The following is a 17,842-nucleotide window of genomic DNA, read 5'->3' on the forward strand; positions in this document are numbered from 1 at the left end:
ATCATTGTTGATAATCAGGCCTTAGATGTCATCAGTAGATTTAATTCTATAGTTGGAGATGTATTTGCCCACACAGTCACAGGGAGTATAGCACAGAGCTCAGCACACTACACTGTCGGATGTCTTTGTTGAGTATCAGTATGGAGGTTATGACACTGCCAATCCACATGTATTGGCATCTACCAGTTAGGAAGTAAAGGCAGTAAATCCCAGGGCTAGAAGCATGGTAAAACAGTTTAAAATGCTTAGCTGTAGTCTATAAAACAGGAATCTGCCACAGGGGTTTATGTCATCTAGGTGTTCAAGAACCAACGGTAATGAAATACAAAATATTATTTGACCAGTCTGCTCAATCCAGTCATGGGCAGCAGACAGACAGAGCATAACTCTTTAGCAACAGATCTAAGGTAGACACCAAATAGTTTGGGATGCTAGATCATCACAGTGTTGCTTCTGGTGTACTAATATGTCTTCTGAGTGCTATTCACTGTCAAATATTTTTAGCTGGTTTTGAGCAAAGGTCAGTCAACCCTTAATATTCTTTTGTTTTAATACATGAACTCCAACGATCCATCGCCAAGCAGACTGAGAATGTCTGAAGTCAAAAGGAATAGGCGTTGGTTAAAAGAGGACCTCTGAGACTTGTATAGCAATTGAAATGGAATGTTTCTGAAAACAAAACTTTAAATATTAGATAGTAGCTTAAATTTAGAATAGATTTTATCTTTTTATTTTAGATAGATATTAACCTTAGATATCAGCTAAGCAAGGTGGTTTATGGACTGAATGTTTTGTATCCTCGAATTTCATTTTGGTGATGAATATTGTTCAAGGCTGTAAGAAGTGAATGTTCTGCAGATATATTAAAGACCAAAAATCTCCCTGAATTAATGATTAGAAAAACATACAGTACATGTTTACAGTGCATCCAGAAAGTTTTCACAGCGCATCACTTTTTCCACATTTTGTTATGTTACAGCCTTATTCCAAAATTGATTAAATTCATTTTTTTCCTCAGAATTCTACACACAACACCCCATAATGACAAAGTGAAAAAAGGTTACTTGAGGTTTTTGCAAATTTATTAAAAATAAAAAAAACTGAGAAATCACAAGTACATAAGTATTCACAGCCTTTGCTCAATACTTTGTCGATGCACCTTTGGCAGCAATTACAGCCTCAAGTCCTGTTGAATATGATGCCACAAACTTGGCACACCTATCCTTGGCCAGTTTCTCCCATTCCTCTTTGCAGCACCTCTCAAGCTCCATCAGGTTGGATGGGAAGCGTCGGTGCACAGCCATTTTAAGATCTCTCCAGAAATGTTCAATCAGATTCAAGTCTGGGCCACTCAAGGACATTCACAGAGTTGTCCTGAAGCCACTCCTTTGATATCTTGGCTGTGTGCTTAGGGTCGTTGTCCTGCTGAAAGATGAACCGTCGCCCCAGTCTGAGGTCAAGAGCGCTCTGGAGCAGGTTTTCATCCAGGATGTCTCTGTTCATTGCTGCAGTCATCTTTCCCTTTATCCTGACTAGTTTCCCAGTTCCTGCCGCTGAAAAACATCCCCACAGCATGATGCTGCCACCACCATGCTTCATTGTAGGGATGGTGCCAGGTTTCCCCCAAATGTGACACCTGGCATTCATACCAAAGAGTTCAATCTTTGTCTCATCAGACCAGAGAATTTTCTTTCTCATGGTCTGAGAGTCCTTCAGGTGCCTTTTGGCAAACTCCAGGCGGGCTGCCATGTGCCTTTTACTAAGGAGTGGCATCCGTCTGGCCACTCTACCATACAGGCCTGATTGGTGGATTGCTGCAGAGATGGTTGTCCTTCTGGAAGGTTCTCCTCTCTCCACAGAGGACCTCTGGAGCTCTGACAGAGTGACCATCGGGTTCTTGGACACCTCCCTGACTAAGGCCCTTCTCCCCCGATTGCTCAGTTTAGATGGCTGGCCAGCTCTAGGAAGAGTCCTGGTGGTTTCGAACTTCTTCCACTTACGGATGATGGAGCCCACTGTGCTCATTGGGACCTTCAAAGCAGCAGAAATTTTTCTGTAATCTTCCCCAGATTTGTACCTCGAGACAATCCTGTCTCGGAGGTCTACAGACAATTCCTTTGACTTCATACTTGGTTTGTGCTCTGACATGAACTGTCAACTGTGGGACCTTATATAGACAGGTGTGTGCCTTTCCAAATCATGTCCAGTCAACTGAATTTACCACAGGTGGACTCCAATTAAGCTGCAAGGATCTCAAGGATGATCAGGGGAAACAGGATGCACCGGAGCTCAATTTCGAGCTTCACGGCAAAGGCTGTGAATACTTATGTACATGTGCTTTCTCAATTTTTTTATTTTTAATAAATCTGCAAAAAACCTCAAGTAAACTTTTTTCACGTTGTCATTATGGGGTGTTGTGTGCAGAATTCTGAGGAAAAAAATGAATTTAATCCATTTTGGAATAAGGCTGTAATATAACAAAATGTGGAAAAAGTGATGCGCTGTGAATACTTTCCGGATGCACTGTATATATGCAACTGAGATGTTAGCAATACACATAGTCATAGTTTTATATTGCCTAACAACATTTGCTGAACTCATTTATTTGCCTGATAGTATCAGTAGTTCATATTCACCTGCAGGCTGGCATTGACACGGTTGTGACTGGCAGAAAGTTCAGCTTCAAAACTCTGATGCTTTTGCAGTTTGGCCTGCAGATTGCTGGGCTCTCGCCAGTTCTCTTCTTGAGCAGTGGTGTTCTTCTCATTCAGCCAACAACACACCTGAAACATAAAGCACGATCAGCTCTCGCTCTCTGTGTCAAATCCAAGAACAGAAGGAAGGAGTACAGGGAAGGAAACAAAAGAAACAATTTATGTGAAAAAGATGGAAATGTTACATTACTTGCTTTATAAACAAGCATCATCTCCTACAATGGCTCCAATCCCACCAAAAGCTGGAGGTCTCATCAGTTGAGCAGCTTTGGCAGCTCTCAATTAAGATGGCGTCTTTGTTTTTCGTAATGTTCCTTGTTTTTCCTCTCGCTCTCTCTTTATTTGTTATATTTTTGGTAATTCTGCCCTTATCTCTTTTCCCAGATCCACTCAGTGAGGGTCTTCAGATGTTACCTGGAGTGCCCATTTAAGACACCCGGATGTGATGCTGGCTAGCTTAGCTGCGCTCGCTGGCTCCTTTTGGTGCTTTTCTTCTGCTTTTGAAAAGTCTGTTGGACTTTTGACTATTTTCAGTTAATCCTTTGGTTTGATTTGTGCTTTTTTTTGGCTTTGAGCACCTGGTTTTGACAATTTATGGATTTCCATTTTTTCCCTGTTGCTCTTTTCTTTGATATTTAGGTTGTCTTTGCTTATTTAGTATTTAGTTTTCAAATGTACTCTTCTATTTAGGATTTCTTTGATTTTTGTTAATCTTCTCCAGCAATTTCTTTTCACATCCACTCTTGATCTTAGTAATCCATTGTTCCCAGTCTCTTCCCAGTAGCCTCTGCTCTTTCAATATTCCTAGCCCCCCCCCCCTCCCACAATCCCTGCCATGATTTTTCTAACACCCCCTAGCCATTTCCTTACATGCCCAGAATCTTCTTAATGCCCCAAGTTGGTTTTGGGCACCTCTATTAACTTTTTGTCCTTTTTTCAAAGTTTCTGATCCAACAGTTTAGCTGACTTATAATTACAAACACACACACACACACACACATACCACTCACCTCATAGCTGCTGCCCAGGAATTTCTGCAACTGCCATGACTCTTCCAGTCTTTCCTTACGTGATTTAAAGCCATCTAAAATCTTCTCTTTCCTGGGAAGCACACAAGATGAACCTTAAATGATTGCATTTCTTTACATCTAAAACAACACTGCAATGTTAATAGAGCCTTGTAATGAGATGTGTTAAAAGTCTGTGGTGATACACGGTTTTAAATGAATAAATATGGCACGCTCGGGCTTGGGGGTGTGGGGTGCATATGCAGGCATTCATTAATGATCACTAGCTAATGACAATGCAGCAATTTGGAGGCACCTGCACACGACTGCAATAAAAAGGGAGCCTGAGCAGAACAGATAAAGAAAAACAGAAACCAAGCATGAAGAACGGAGGTTAAAACAAAAGTAAAACATTGGCAGAATCATGGTGGAGCTGGTGCAGATGAGGAGAGGATGCAGGCAGTTGAGATCGATCCTGATAGGAGCATTTGGCCAGCACTTTAGGGACAGAGGTTGATGCTGAGTGTACCTGGGAACGGAGCTGAACTATCGCTCTGGGTGTCTCTCAGCTGAAGTCCAAAGATCAATGATGGGAGACAAGAGCAAGGCTTGGCATGGTGCCCCCTGAATGACTGGGTCGGCAATGGGGACCCGAGTCCTAGTTAAACAGTGGACTGCGTCTATTGCTGAAGACACGAAAGAAGCACCTTGGCTTGTGATGATTTTTAAAAGATTGAAGTCTGCCTCATTTTTCTTGGACTATTAATCGCTCAATTGTTAGTTTTAACCTCCACCTGAGAACATTCGTTTTATTGGATTTATTTATTTATTTCTAGAAGATGCACTGCACTGCTAGCACGTTGTGAGACTTTTGTTGTAAAATAAAAGCACTGGCACTTTTAGTAGATACCCTTGTCTGTTAGGTGTCCTCATTGCACCGCTCATTCCAGCCATTTTATCGACGGTCTCGGGATCAAAGACGTTGTGGCAGTTTGAGCCAACGGAGGCTGTTACATGTCTAAGTTTCCCCAAGTACATTATATCGAAAGTGTTAATATTTGTAAAATTTACATTTTTCTTTAAAGTTCTGTCAATAATTTAAGCAGTACGTACAGATGGCACAAAGGCATGGGAGGATCTGGAACAAACTACTGAGACTTACAGCTGAAGTGTAAACCTCGATGACATTTATAAAATATATGGATGAGATATTTGAGCAGGCGTTACTCAATAAGACCTTAACCAGACAAGCCTGAAGGACTAAATGGTCTTGTCTTGCATGGCAGACTTCTAATATTCTCTAAGGACTGTGCACTTTCATAAAGCAGCCGAGTCTCTGAGTTTTGGCATTACCTAAGCTTGACACTCCGGCACTTGCTGGTGATGTTGTTCGAGTCGAAATGTTTTTTTTCTGTAAGGCCCTTAGCAAACTGCTCCAGGAGGTGAACTTTGTTTAGCTGAGCCTCTAATGACTTCTCAAAATGAGCATGCTTCTTCTGGAGAACTTCCACACTTAGCAGAGAGTCCTACATGTAAAACAAAAGTGCTTGATCAAACATGAAACTACCACGCTCAAGGTTCTGTCCAAATGAGATCACTGCTTCCTGAATTAATAATCAGCAGCTCACCCCGAGATCCTCATTAGTAAGGAAAGCCTCACTGCTGCCCAACAAGCTCTCACTCTGCTCCAGGTAGCCATAAAATATCTGAAAGACAAACAAGAACAGGTGAAGATTAAAGCAGATGACTGTTCATATCTGTAGACGAGGCCCAAGATGGAAGGTTTAGCAAGAGGCCCACTTGGACTGGTCAGAACTGGGATGGTCTCATCATGGAGAATGTTGTAAACATGCTTTCTGGAGAAACACCTGTGGCTAACTAGATAGAGTCGTAACAGAGTATTACAAATAATTAATATCTAATAGTCAACTGGGCAATGTACTCCATTATGAAAAGATAAATGAAGGTCCACAGCGGGTTATCAATGAAGAAGGCAGCACAGGCAAAAGGCAGAGACAGAGAGGACAAGGGCGTGCATATACACCAGGGCACAGTGACACAGACAGCAGGAGAAAGAAAGCAAGCCCGTGGATGTCGTCATTTGTAAGAGTTTACCAGAGAGACATGGAGGGCTTGGAAAAAGATCAGAAGACCTCCAGGTGACAGGATGGCAGCACATAACCCCTTAGCTTTCAAAGGGAACATTGACAAACAAGGGCACAAACCCATCTGGTGGCAGAATATTTTCTCTAACTAAAAGGAATGGAGACATGCAATTTCTTTTAGAAAGACAAACTTCTTATGACTTTTTATAAATTGAACTCAGCCTCACAAGTTTGTTTTTTTCTCTTAGACTGCTTTAGTCTTGTCTAGCATTCTGATCACTTTTCCTTTTGGTTTCACTTGTTGTTACTTTATGACTTCATATTTTTGCCATCAGTGCCAGGCTAGGCGGGCTGGGAAAGTATGTGCACCTTTTGTCACCAAAACAGTGCACTAGGCATCCATAATGTGGCCAAAGTGGATTGGTCAGAAGGGCCTGGAGTATGCGCTGTTGGAGTCTATAGTGCACCTTCATTATTGTTACACTTCAAGAATTTAGGTGTGTGTGCAGCTCCCTTGCTGTCCACAGTGTGGGCATAATGGAAAGGTACAGAGGGCACACCTACAACGCCTCATGGATTGACCGGATGCAGATGCCATGTTCCACCTTCCAATGGTCCCATCAATGAGGCATCATTACCTAAACCACCATCACATATCTTTCAACTATCTGAGTTTGTGGATGTTCTCTCTAGGGACTCTGGTTTATGACTGTTGAGCTAATTTTTTCTCTTGTTATATGTATTTAGTTTGACAAACTATCTCTTACCCTTCCAGTTCTGACCCCTTCCTGACTAAGATTTCATCTCCTGATACTAAATTCTCCATTTCCTTCATGTCATGTCAGTTCCAGCTTGGAAGAACAAAAGCTCTCTATAGGATCCATGAGGCCCCTGGTCTTTTAAGGGTGACATAAAGCTCTGTGGTGCACCTCAGACTGCAACCTGGACTTTTACTGTGGCCTTCAGCTGGATCGAAGTCTGGAAATTGACTGGAAGTGGTCCTGGCAGAAGGTTCCATGAGGCTGGAATTGGAGGAAGAACTGGAACAAGGTGGTGAGAAACAGTAAAGGATGGAAGTTTGGAGGTAGTAGGGAGGTGGGCAAATGGGAGAACACAGGAGACTGCTAAGGTAGGCCAAGAGGGACAGCAGTATTTTGTCTCATGTATTTTCAGCTGATACTTTGTGATTTCTTTTTGCTTGTACCCCATTAACAAATGCCACCATTTTTAAGAAAAACTTTTTGGTATTACACTACTATAGAAGAGTGTCCTTAAGTGTCTCCTTATTTCCTGAATTTTACATTTCATCCATACAAAACTGTTAAAAACAAAGGGAATGTACAATATATGCAATAAATAAAATGCATCAAAGGTTAAATAAACGTTTTCAACAATCAGCCCATTTTTGCTTTTTCTTTTACCATCAATTTGAATCAACTGACAAACAAAGCTTTGGCTCATTCAGTGTTGAACTTGCAACACTGGACAACAAATTTTTGAAAAGTTTTGCTTTTTGAAAAACGGTGAGTATGGTAGACAGCTTCAAGGTAAACAAATATAACTTTAGATTGACTGTTTTTAGTTTAGTGTTAATCGCTTAATGACGCTGACATGTTGTGTTAGTTCCCTTGAACTCAAATGTTTTGCTGCTCATTTTCTTTAGTACTCAGCATCTGATGCTTCTCGTTTCAGTGTCCAAGAAAAGTTGGGAGGTATTGTTGGATTCCACTTGGTTTTCCAATCTTTCACCATTTTCATCTCAAAATGCACCAAGATTAGCAATGAAGAAGTCCGAGTGTGAATGCAGAAAATGAACCTTTATAGCCATTTTGTCAGCCAGCTGGATGTATTCAACACCATTGAATGTTTTCCATGTGATTTCCACCAGCCAAACTAGCAGATCTTTGAACCACTTGTCAGTGATAATGTATCTGATTTGTGGACTAAAAAATGTCTTCCTTAATCTTGACATCAGTTATTCATGGAAATATCCGTCTCATACATCAAACTCCTTCACCTTCCTTGTTTATCATTTTTACAAATTTTTTTCAACTGTTTTATGTGAAGTGGATCTTTGTTGGGTCGGCAAGTGCTTTATGTGCCACACTCTTCTGCCTTTACGGAGCGGCCTGTTCTTTGTAATGTAACGAGACTCTTTAGTACGTCTGTCCCATTTGCTGAGCTCCTAGTAGCAGAGACACTACCTTTAGATCACCACAGATGTTCCAGCTGTAGTTGCTAAACTGTGCATGCTTTAACAATAGTTCTGTGTTTTCGTAGTGTAGCCACTAGGAGACGTCACATAGCCCCAAACCACATACAGAACACAACTACGCTGTACACCATCCCAGGTTCAAATAAGCCTCTTATTCTTTGTTTCCTTTCTTCTATCGGGCTTCTTTGCTACAGTATTGCAAAATACAAGAGCATCCACCACCTTTTTCTTTTCTTTTCTTACTTCAGCTCCACACCAGGTGAGCTTCGTCTCACTCCACTCCTAACTCTGACTCACCTGGCTGAGGAAGAATGGGCTACTTTTAAAGTGGGACCCAGAAGTAATTCCAGTACATCACTGGTATACCTTGGAAGCCCTTATGGGTCAAACAGAATAAAGCAGGGATGCTACCCTTCAGGAGCTTGCTCCGGCTGCCCCAGAGGTCCCAAACAGGGCTGCCCACTCAAACTACAATTCCCATGCAGCCTTGTGGAAATGCAGACTCAAGCAGCACCAGCGGAACTCTGCCAGCCAGCCTACTGGTGGAGCATATCACTGCGACAAGCCGTCATCCACTGCCCATCCATTATACTGGCATCCCACCTGGTCACCTGTCCACCCAGAAGTTCATTCACAGTAGTTTTCTTTAAATTGTACTGTTTAGCCAATCGGTATCGAGGGGTGGACATTGCCATCATGTTTCAAGTCAGATTTTAGACTGAACAGTGACGTATCAGTATAAAGACGCCATTGCTGGGAGTCGCACTGACAGGCCAAAGTCAGGTCTGAAGTAAGCAAAGTTTATTTTGGGGGTGAATTAAACTATGAGAGGAAATCACAAAATTAGGGGACTGCAATAAAACTGTGATTTTTGTGATTAGCAGACCAGAAAATGTGATAAACTCAAGAGTTCAGGAAGCAAAGTTTTCGTTATCCAGTGTTGTATTCATGCATTGCAGTTTTAAACAAGCATTTACTTACCAAGCAGTAGCGTAGCCATGAGAGGGCAAATGCCCGCCCACTCAAAGCCCATGCCCACCCATTCAATTTTCAAACTGAAATACATATATATTTTATGTAAAACAGTTTTGATATTTATGTTAGTAGAAATTTTAATCGCCCACATAGTTTCATATATGCCCACCCACCAAGAAATTTCTGACTACACTGCTGTTGGCAAGAGCACCTCATTCTTTCTTTGAAGAATAACCAATCCACGTTTTTAGGGGGTGAGCAGCTCCTGCATGCCACATAAATGTGTTAGAAAGTGGATAAAACAGAACTCTGTCCATTTTAGCACGTTCACTGAATAAAGCCAGTTACTTACACAGTGAGCAAGCTGTCAAAAAGATATTTATGTTAGGTTTACTTGAAAACGTTTTTTTGAACTGGTAAACACCCAAGTTGCAAGTAATTTTGCCATAGTTGATTAAAGCCAGTAAGAGAGGAAGGATAACAAGTGATAGGGGTCATCTGGTCATCTTTATGAGGAGGTACACAGGTGAGACTATACATGGAGACCTCCCTGCTCCTGGATTTACCTGGAGCTCCAGCGCTTCATCCAGTCGCTTCTTCATGTCTTTCCAACTGCTGTAAAGTTTCATATGCACATCCTCCAGCTGGCTTAGATCCTGTCGTATTTCAGAGGAAGCGTAGTGGCCCTTTGTGATGAGTCTGTGACCGGAGCTCTTCACTTTGTCAAAGCGTTCCTTTCTAGCATCGATCTCTGCCTGAAATGACAACCCAAAATATGCTGCTTAAGGAAATTTAACCAAAGCTAAAAATGTAAAGAAAGGGAAATGTCACTCTGGGGCAATATACAGTGTCACACAAATGTGCATGGGAGATGGTTTATAGTCATCGAATGCTTTCTCCCTTTTTCCCTCTGTAAACCAGCCACAGAACTGACCAGTAAGGTCACTTCCGGGCTACTGATGACATTACTTCCGCCTCATTGAACCTTCCTCCTGATGATCTCACTTCCAGTTCCGGTCCATGAAATCCCACCTCTTCCTGTCTACTCCATATTAATAGAACAGCATTCTCAATGTTACTCAGTTCAGTTGTGGACTCCTCTCTGTAAAGAGGTGTTTATTTTTCTGCTATAATTTTTTCGGTATACAGGGTGGCCATCCCCAAACCTTTTTCTGCCTCTGCTCTATTTTTGTTACAACAAGTATTCACAATAACATACTGCATTTTCTGACATTTATGGGGTCTCCCACAGACACAGTGGTACCAACACAACCCTGGGTTCAAAAGAAAGTGATTTTGATTCCTACAAACAAATATAGTTCTTCTTCTGCACTCCTTCCACTCCTTCTATGGAAGCCTTGTCCACCTCCCCCCAAATTCTTTAATTTTGGACTCTGGAGTAATTCTGGTGCCACAGCATCACACAAGGACGCACTTTCAGGTCATGTGGAAGTTGCATAAAACGGAGGTCTTCTCCTGGCAAGTGCCGTCTGGCAGCACCCAATGACACCAACAGGGTTGCCCACCCAAACTGCTAGTCCCATGCAGCCCAAACTGAAACCATACAAGAGGAGCACTGTCACTTATCACATTGGGGGATGAACTATTCCTGATAAACAGCTTCCCCCTGTCTATCCATTATTTCTTCTCTTCGACTGGGAAAAAGAAAGGGGACCATTCCAGCCGGGCTGCATCTCCATCTACGCTGTCCGTCTATTATGGCTGCCCAGCCATGTAAGAGGTCCCTTCTCCATCCCAGTAAGGATGTCCCTTTGACATACACTTCATTCACTCTTTAGCAGGACATTGGCAGGTTGCAAAAGAAAATATCAAATAAGCATGAACCAATATGAGCAGGATTAGGGTATCGTTTTCTGAAAAATTTGTTTGCATCCATCCACACCAAAGTGCTGATGCTATTTTATGAAGTATCCACCTCTGGAAAGCGTTTGTGTTCTTCTACTTTCAGCTGCTCCCATTAGGGGTTGCACAGCAGATCATCTGTTTCTATCTTCCTGTCCTCTTGTTCTGTTACACCCATCACCTGCATGTCCTCTCTCACCACATCCATAAACCTTCTCTTTGGCCTTCCTCTTTTCCTCTTACCTGGCAGCTCTATCCTTAGCATCCTTCTCCCAATATACTCAGCATCTCTCCTCTGCACATATCCAAACCAACGCAACCTCTCCTCTCTGAGTTTGTCTCCCAACCGTCCAACTTGAGCTGACCCTCTAATGTCCTCACTTCTAATCCTGTCCATCCTCGTCACACCTAATGCAAATCTTAGCATCTTTAACTCTGCCACCTCCAGCTCTGTCTCCTGTTTTTTGGTCAGTGCCACCGACTCCAGTCCATATAACATAGCTGATCTTTCACTGCCGCTCTGGGGAGCATTTTTAAAAGTCTGAATTTTCAAGGGTCGAAAACAACGAACGGGGTAGTGTGGATGAAAGATAAAAATTTAGACAAATTAATGCATTTTAAATGAAAACAGAATAGTGTGGATGGGGTCTTAGTCTGCTTTTGAACCAACTACATCTCTACTCTGCTAGCATTATTTTAATTCGCTTTGTATTTTTCTGGGAATTAAAATTTAACATCTGAAAACATAAAGCTGTCTTGATAGAACGAGTGACACTTCCCACCTTTCTCTCCTGGTGCTCCGTAATGAGGCCCTCGGCTTCCCTTTTGGTTTTAGGCAAAACACTGTCGGCCATTAAAGCGGTGACTGCCAACACCCAGTCCAGAAGTTCATGCTGGTCAGCCTTGAAGTGCTGCAGCTGAAGTGAAGCCTGCAGCTTCTCCTGACTGACAAAAGGAAAAATCCAATAATAAAATCTGTGGCTGTTACGTCTCATCATTAGTTACAAATAGTAGAATTGATCATATTAGGAGCAGAAAGGACCTGCACACAACACAGTCAGCCATTACGAGAGGGCTAAGATACAAGATGATAAGCAGATAATGATAAACAGTTGGTTTGTATAACCAGTCAGGCACCCATGTCTGTTGAGTGGGTAAAGACCCCACAGATAATGCATACCGAAATTTGGCCTCTTTTTCCAGCTGAGCCAGAGCATCCCTTACTTCCTGCTGCTTTTTACTCAGTTTCTGTTCCAGATCAGCTTGTTTTTTTGACAAGGTTCTCGCTTCTTTCTCCAGCTCCTGCCATTCAACACATTAAGAGAGCATTTATTAATTTGTGTAAAGATGACACATAGGACTGACTCTGACAGAAGTGAGGACAAAGACTAAGAGAGGGACACAAGAGCACTTGATGGTTGTGACGGATGGCTGGGACGCCACCACACTAGAAGGACCAGGGGAGGGAGAGTATCCAGAGCATTACCTCCCCCAGAGCACTAGGTGGAAGCCCCCCTGGATTGCAGTAGTGCCTCGGACTCCCGCAGGGCTTCATGGGAGTTGGAGTTGGATACAGCCCTGTTGGGATCCATGGGTGGCGCCAGGGGTGCTGCAGGGTGGAGAGCAGCTCTTCCTCCACACCCAGAAGTGCTGCCTTAAGTGGGTCAACAAGTACCCGGAGCACTTCCAGGAGCCTTATAAAAGGAGCCAGCAGACACTACTCGGGGAGCCAGAGTTGGGAGGAGGGAGACAAAGCTTGCCTGGAGGAGTAGAGGAGGAAGAAAGAGAAAGAGAGAAAAGAAGAAAAGAATTGTGTGTTGTGCTGTGCTTGGGGACTGTGTCTTACTTGTGGGGAATGGGGAAGGTGTTTCCCATGAAAGAAAGAAGAAAATAAAAGTCCTGCGTGCTTTGAAGTTGTGCCTCTGTGTGTGTCTGTGTCAGGTTGGGGCAGTTGGAACACCCTCTATTGGCCACATGGTCTAGATGATGGCAGTTAATGACAAATGAAACTCTGTTAAAGACGAGAACCTGGCGGAAATAAGACTGAGTTAAGGAAGAGGACAAGTATGAGGTAAGAGAGAGAGAGAGAGAGGTTGGAAGGAGGCATTGATAGAGCACATTGCCACATGACGAACCACCTCAGGAACCCAAGTTAGGGCCCAAGCTCAATCATGCAATGGGTGACACCTCAGGACCACACTAGATCAAATGGAGTGGAATGGTGTGAGTTTTTATTACAGTGGCTGGAGAGTCACCACTCCGTCATGAAGAAGCAGGTTTGACAAGGAGGATACGCGTGGAAACCGATCAGTAGGACAAGGTTAATAGTTAAGAACAGACGCCAAGGTGATGATCATCAGAAACAGTTATGAGCAAGTGAGAGATGAGTGTGCCTATTAGAAATAAAGATGAAGGGGATGTCATGGCTATAGATTACAAATGAAGATCAGGATGTTGTGTGAATCTGATGAAGGTGAGAAAGAGGTGCAGTAATTAAAACTGGAAGATATACAACATTGTAGGAGGTGTTGATACAGTATAGGAGTGGTACAAGTCTGTCTGAAATGAGCTGTTGAACATGGAAGGAGTGACTTGAAGGAACAGGAGAGCAGAATCCCACTTTGGTGAAAACATATAAATCTGGAAGTAGGAATTTGGAAGATACCTTTGCTTTATGTTGGATCACTTTGATTTCACGCTCTGTCTCTTCATGCTGACGGATAAGGATTTCCACACTTTCAACGTCTTGCCCGTAGTCCTTTCCATGCATTAATGAACTCTTTCCAAAAAAAAAAGAAGCAGCATCCAAGAATCTGATTTTAATTCCACTATTTATCATATTGCTAAATGCTAAGTTATGGTTCAAAATTACAGTAGGACAATGGTTTGTACATTCATAAAAGATTGGTTCCTATTGATCAAACCAATAGCAGGAGAATGAAAAGACCTGACCAGAGGGAAAATGATCTGTGGCATATCAGTAAAAAAATAAATAAGACAGGTGAAGGGAAAGGTAAAAAAAAAAAAATAACAGAAAATCTAATCAAGCAAATGCAAGCCAGATCACTAAGGAAAACCATATTTACAAATGAAATGACAGGCCAATGACATCACAAAACGAAAAAAAGAAAGATCTTTAGGGCTGTTGGTAGGTTAAACGTAATAGCTGAGCACTGACTGATGGTCACAGGACTGTCTGATGAGCTGAGAAATTAAAAGAAGCAGGCATGGTCGGCAACAAACAGTTATGGCCAACGGTGTGGCGACATGCATGCTCAAGATGAGACACAATAATAAACTGATCGCTTACGTTTGTATGTAAAGTGTTTACAAAGTAATTGCAGTGTCACAGAAATGTATGATATTAACAAAAACGTTTTTGAACCCCATAGCCACACACACAAAGAAGCATTACATTCTTTCTGAAACGTCATCCGGAAGATTAACTAAAATCCGTCCCAGATGGGTGGATAGTGTTTGGTATCAACCAAAACAGGAAGCTGTCGAGTCATCACCTGTGGGTCTTACCTTCTCCCCAATCCTCTCCAGAATATCTTCCAGTTCCCTGATAAGCGCATGAATCTTCAATGCTCCTTCAAGTGTCATTCTGTACCTGTTAAGGCTACCATGGAAGTTGCTCCATCTGCAAGTGTGAGGGTTAGAACAAGGAGATGACTTACTTGACATATTGATTTATATTTTTATGAAATAAATCAGGAGCATGAGAAATGCATCTGCAATGCTTAAAGGTGTGTGATGAGAAGGCTAACAGCTAGTACTAGAGTCACCTGTCATTGAGTCTTTGTCGACGTTGTCTCACGGTGCTCACTTCCTTACGGTTCTGCTTCTCAAGCTTGGCAGCCAGTGAGTTGATAGCTTTGATGTGTGCATCATCCACAGTTGTATCCTGTTGGAAAAGTTGATACGTATGACCTTTCCATTTTTTACTCACTTCTTATGGTGAACTTCACGTTAATGGCCATTTACACCCACCACTTACACAACTCATTCCATGGTCCCAGAAACATTCAAAAGACAATTGAGATGAAACAACTAATTTCTTCACAAACTGGAGAACAAACCTTTTGTCTCCAGCCCTTGGATGTATGATACCGACGTGAAGTCTGAAATAAAGACTTGCAAACCAATATGGTACCCTCCAGTGATCACTTTCTCTTAAATTTTACATCAAATTGTTCAGACAAACTACTGCTTGAACTCACCCGAGATCCAGTGCTCCGGAATTCATTGAGTTTTTTGAGCAGCTGAAGCCCATGCTCATAATCCGTGCCAATGTCTCCTACATTAATCATCACCTCCTGGTAATAAGTACATGACAAAGTATATAACAAATTTAGAATGACAGACCATTGCCTCAAGTTTGCCTCAATGGTGTGGATGTACAATCATGTAACCTCAGACAATTTATGTCACTGCCAGCTACAGTGTGTAACTTTAGCAAGCATATGGCCCACACCATAAGGAATCTAGAGAACAGTGAAGTGCTGGCACAACATCCCACCCATTGAAGATTCAGCTAAGGTAAGCCAGCCTTGTCTGGCCCTCTCCAGCTGTTTGTAGACCATAACCTTATGTTTGCTCCTCACCGATAGCTAGTCCAAATACACAGCAAACTGTTGTTAAGTAGCTACTTCCAGTCTGTAGTGACTAACCTGATAACTCAAAAATTAGGTCTGATCCAGCCATTTTTAATTTCTATACTGCAGAGGATGAGAGATATACTGTACATCTCATTTAAGTACTGTACAACAATAATACTCGGACATCAGCATCCTCAGAATTCTCTTCTTGCGCTATCTACACATTATGTTTTTAAGCCCTTTCTAGCTCTATGACCTTGGATCGAGTTTTCAGTTTTAGTCCATGAATTTGACTTGTTGCTGCCTGCAACAAGAAACTAAGGTATCTTCTACAAACGCTCTCATGATATTCAAAAAGACAGAGAAAAGATGGATAGCCGATTATTCCAAGGCTTGTTCATAAGCCAAGGAGGCAAATTAAATTGAATGAGTCAACCTGGAATAGAAAATCATTCCATTGATGAAAAGCGTCCTTCTCTCCAACACTAACACATTTATGATATACCAGTAATGGCGCACTACACGATAATGTGCAGTGAATACACTTGACTTGAGCATTCCTCGTTTTCAAACTCTTTCTCTGTATGTTTATCATTTGTTTGCTCAGAGGTTGATGTGCTTGCTGCTTTCTGAGCAGTTCTTCTTTTCTCCACCCTAGTGGCCCGCGTCTTCTCTTATTTCGTCGGCATCTCTTCGCATTAAAACTGATTAAGTCAATGTTTGTGTTGCAATTAGTACGTTTTCTTTAATTTTTCACTTAAGCTGGCACTTAAGTCTTCAACCTGCCTCAAGAATGATTTAAGATAAAAAAGAGGTAGGGAAGTGACGGCGAAGGGAAGAGAACGTCGCCCATACGCATGCACCTCACGGCCGCCCTGCTGGCTGCTACCGAGAGTTGATTCTACAATAAAATAAAATAAAAATAAAAAGCAGAATAACCTTGGAGGTCAATCATCACCCCGAAAGCGGATAGTAGTCGTCATGTAGTATATGTGTTCCAAATTTCAGGTCAATTTTTCAAATGGATTGCGAGCTACAGGTGATATAAAATCCTGGACAGACAAACAAACAGCCACGGTAGCGTATTATATAAAGAGATTAGAAGCATTTTTTGAGCTCGGCTGCCCTGAGTGCTTTGCGTTTCTATTCAAGACCACACGTTAATCATGCATCAAAAAGTGGGTCAATGGCTATCAACAGTTGGGGTAGGAGGCATTCCAATCATGACTGTGTTCACATAGTCTGTGTGCTGTAGTAAAAAGCAATCAACCAGCTGATGTGTTTTTATGAATGTCACAATAAAACCGTGCCGAAAGTAAATGCACCACATGCAGTACATACGCACTGCATTCCAATGTAGTGAACACATTGGGTGGCATTTAACTTTGTCAGTAATCTTCCATATATGACTAGTATTACTACTGCAGCACATTAATAGTCCATTGTGATACCTCTGCTACAAAGCATGATGTTACTAGTAGGTTACATCTAAATAAGAATCATGGCACTATCTGAACCCCCGCCTGAGTCAACTACTGTGTAAACATTACCTTCTGGCGGATCCAGGCCTCCACTTCATCTACCTTCTGCAGAAATTCCAGGAAGTCCCGATTGTCCTCTAGCACCTTTCCTCGCTCAGCCACAGCCCTTTTCAGGGACCCCCAGTGGTCCAGAAGAGCACTTACATTCTGACGAACCTCAAAGGACTTGGGGTGTCGTAAAGTAATTATCTTCTCACCAGTCTGAAAAGTAAAGGTTTAAAGCTGCTGATGGGTTTTTCACGACATAACTACATACTATCTATTTATAACACTATTTTCCACAAGCTGTTGAGTCCAAAAAAATCCTCTAACTATCCACTAGATGGCAGCACTATAGTAGGCAGCAGAGATCACCAGCATGCTGGCTGTTTCTGTATCCTGAAATAAGAGTTATAGCTTATGTCGCACCTTGACAGGCTAAATGAGATATGAGTTAACTTGTGCCTCGCTTCAAAGTGTTAAGAAAAAAACCTGTGTGTGTTCTACTTAAAGAATACCAGATCAGAACCAGTATAATCTAAAGATGCAAGGACAAAAACAAGTCTGACATAGCTTAAGGTCTAGAGCAGGCATGCGCAACCTTTCCGCTATTGACGGCCGCACTACAGACTTTTTACTTTAATAACGGCCGCCAGTAAGTCCAAGTAAACTTAATAATGTTTTATGATTTATGTAAAAATTTACAGATTACACATTAAAACAGAGTATGATATATCTGACAATATTCAATTTACTGGTCTACATATGTAAAAAAATGTCTACGAAACGTCATATAGGACAAAAAACCTTTACAGCAATTGTTTCAGGAAGTTTGGAAAACA

At 42.0% G+C, this 17,842-nt stretch overlaps 1 protein-coding gene across 1 annotated transcript in view; it reads right to left on the minus strand.

Annotated features, from left to right (window-relative positions):
• sptbn5 (spectrin, beta, non-erythrocytic 5) overlaps positions 1–17,842 on the minus strand; it is a 153,835-nt gene that overhangs the window by 34,225 nt on the left and 101,768 nt on the right. The window contains exons 39-50 of the mRNA XM_051919747.1: positions 17,031–17,222; positions 15,103–15,198; positions 14,668–14,786; positions 14,408–14,522; positions 13,545–13,658; positions 12,060–12,181; positions 11,662–11,824; positions 9,583–9,771; positions 5,350–5,427; positions 5,075–5,247; positions 3,725–3,815; positions 2,637–2,783 (exon numbers count right to left, since the gene is read on the minus strand). Of these exons, the coding sequence (XP_051775707.1) occupies positions 2,637–2,783; positions 3,725–3,815; positions 5,075–5,247; positions 5,350–5,427; positions 9,583–9,771; positions 11,662–11,824; positions 12,060–12,181; positions 13,545–13,658; positions 14,408–14,522; positions 14,668–14,786; positions 15,103–15,198; positions 17,031–17,222 (1,599 nt within the window). The remainder of the gene's footprint in view (positions 1–2,636; positions 2,784–3,724; positions 3,816–5,074; positions 5,248–5,349; positions 5,428–9,582; positions 9,772–11,661; positions 11,825–12,059; positions 12,182–13,544; positions 13,659–14,407; positions 14,523–14,667; positions 14,787–15,102; positions 15,199–17,030; positions 17,223–17,842) is intronic.

The sequence above is a fragment of the Erpetoichthys calabaricus genome, chromosome 16 (assembly GCF_900747795.2).
Source record: "Erpetoichthys calabaricus chromosome 16, fErpCal1.3, whole genome shotgun sequence".
In the NCBI taxonomy this organism is placed as follows: Eukaryota; Metazoa; Chordata; class Cladistia; order Polypteriformes; family Polypteridae; genus Erpetoichthys; species Erpetoichthys calabaricus.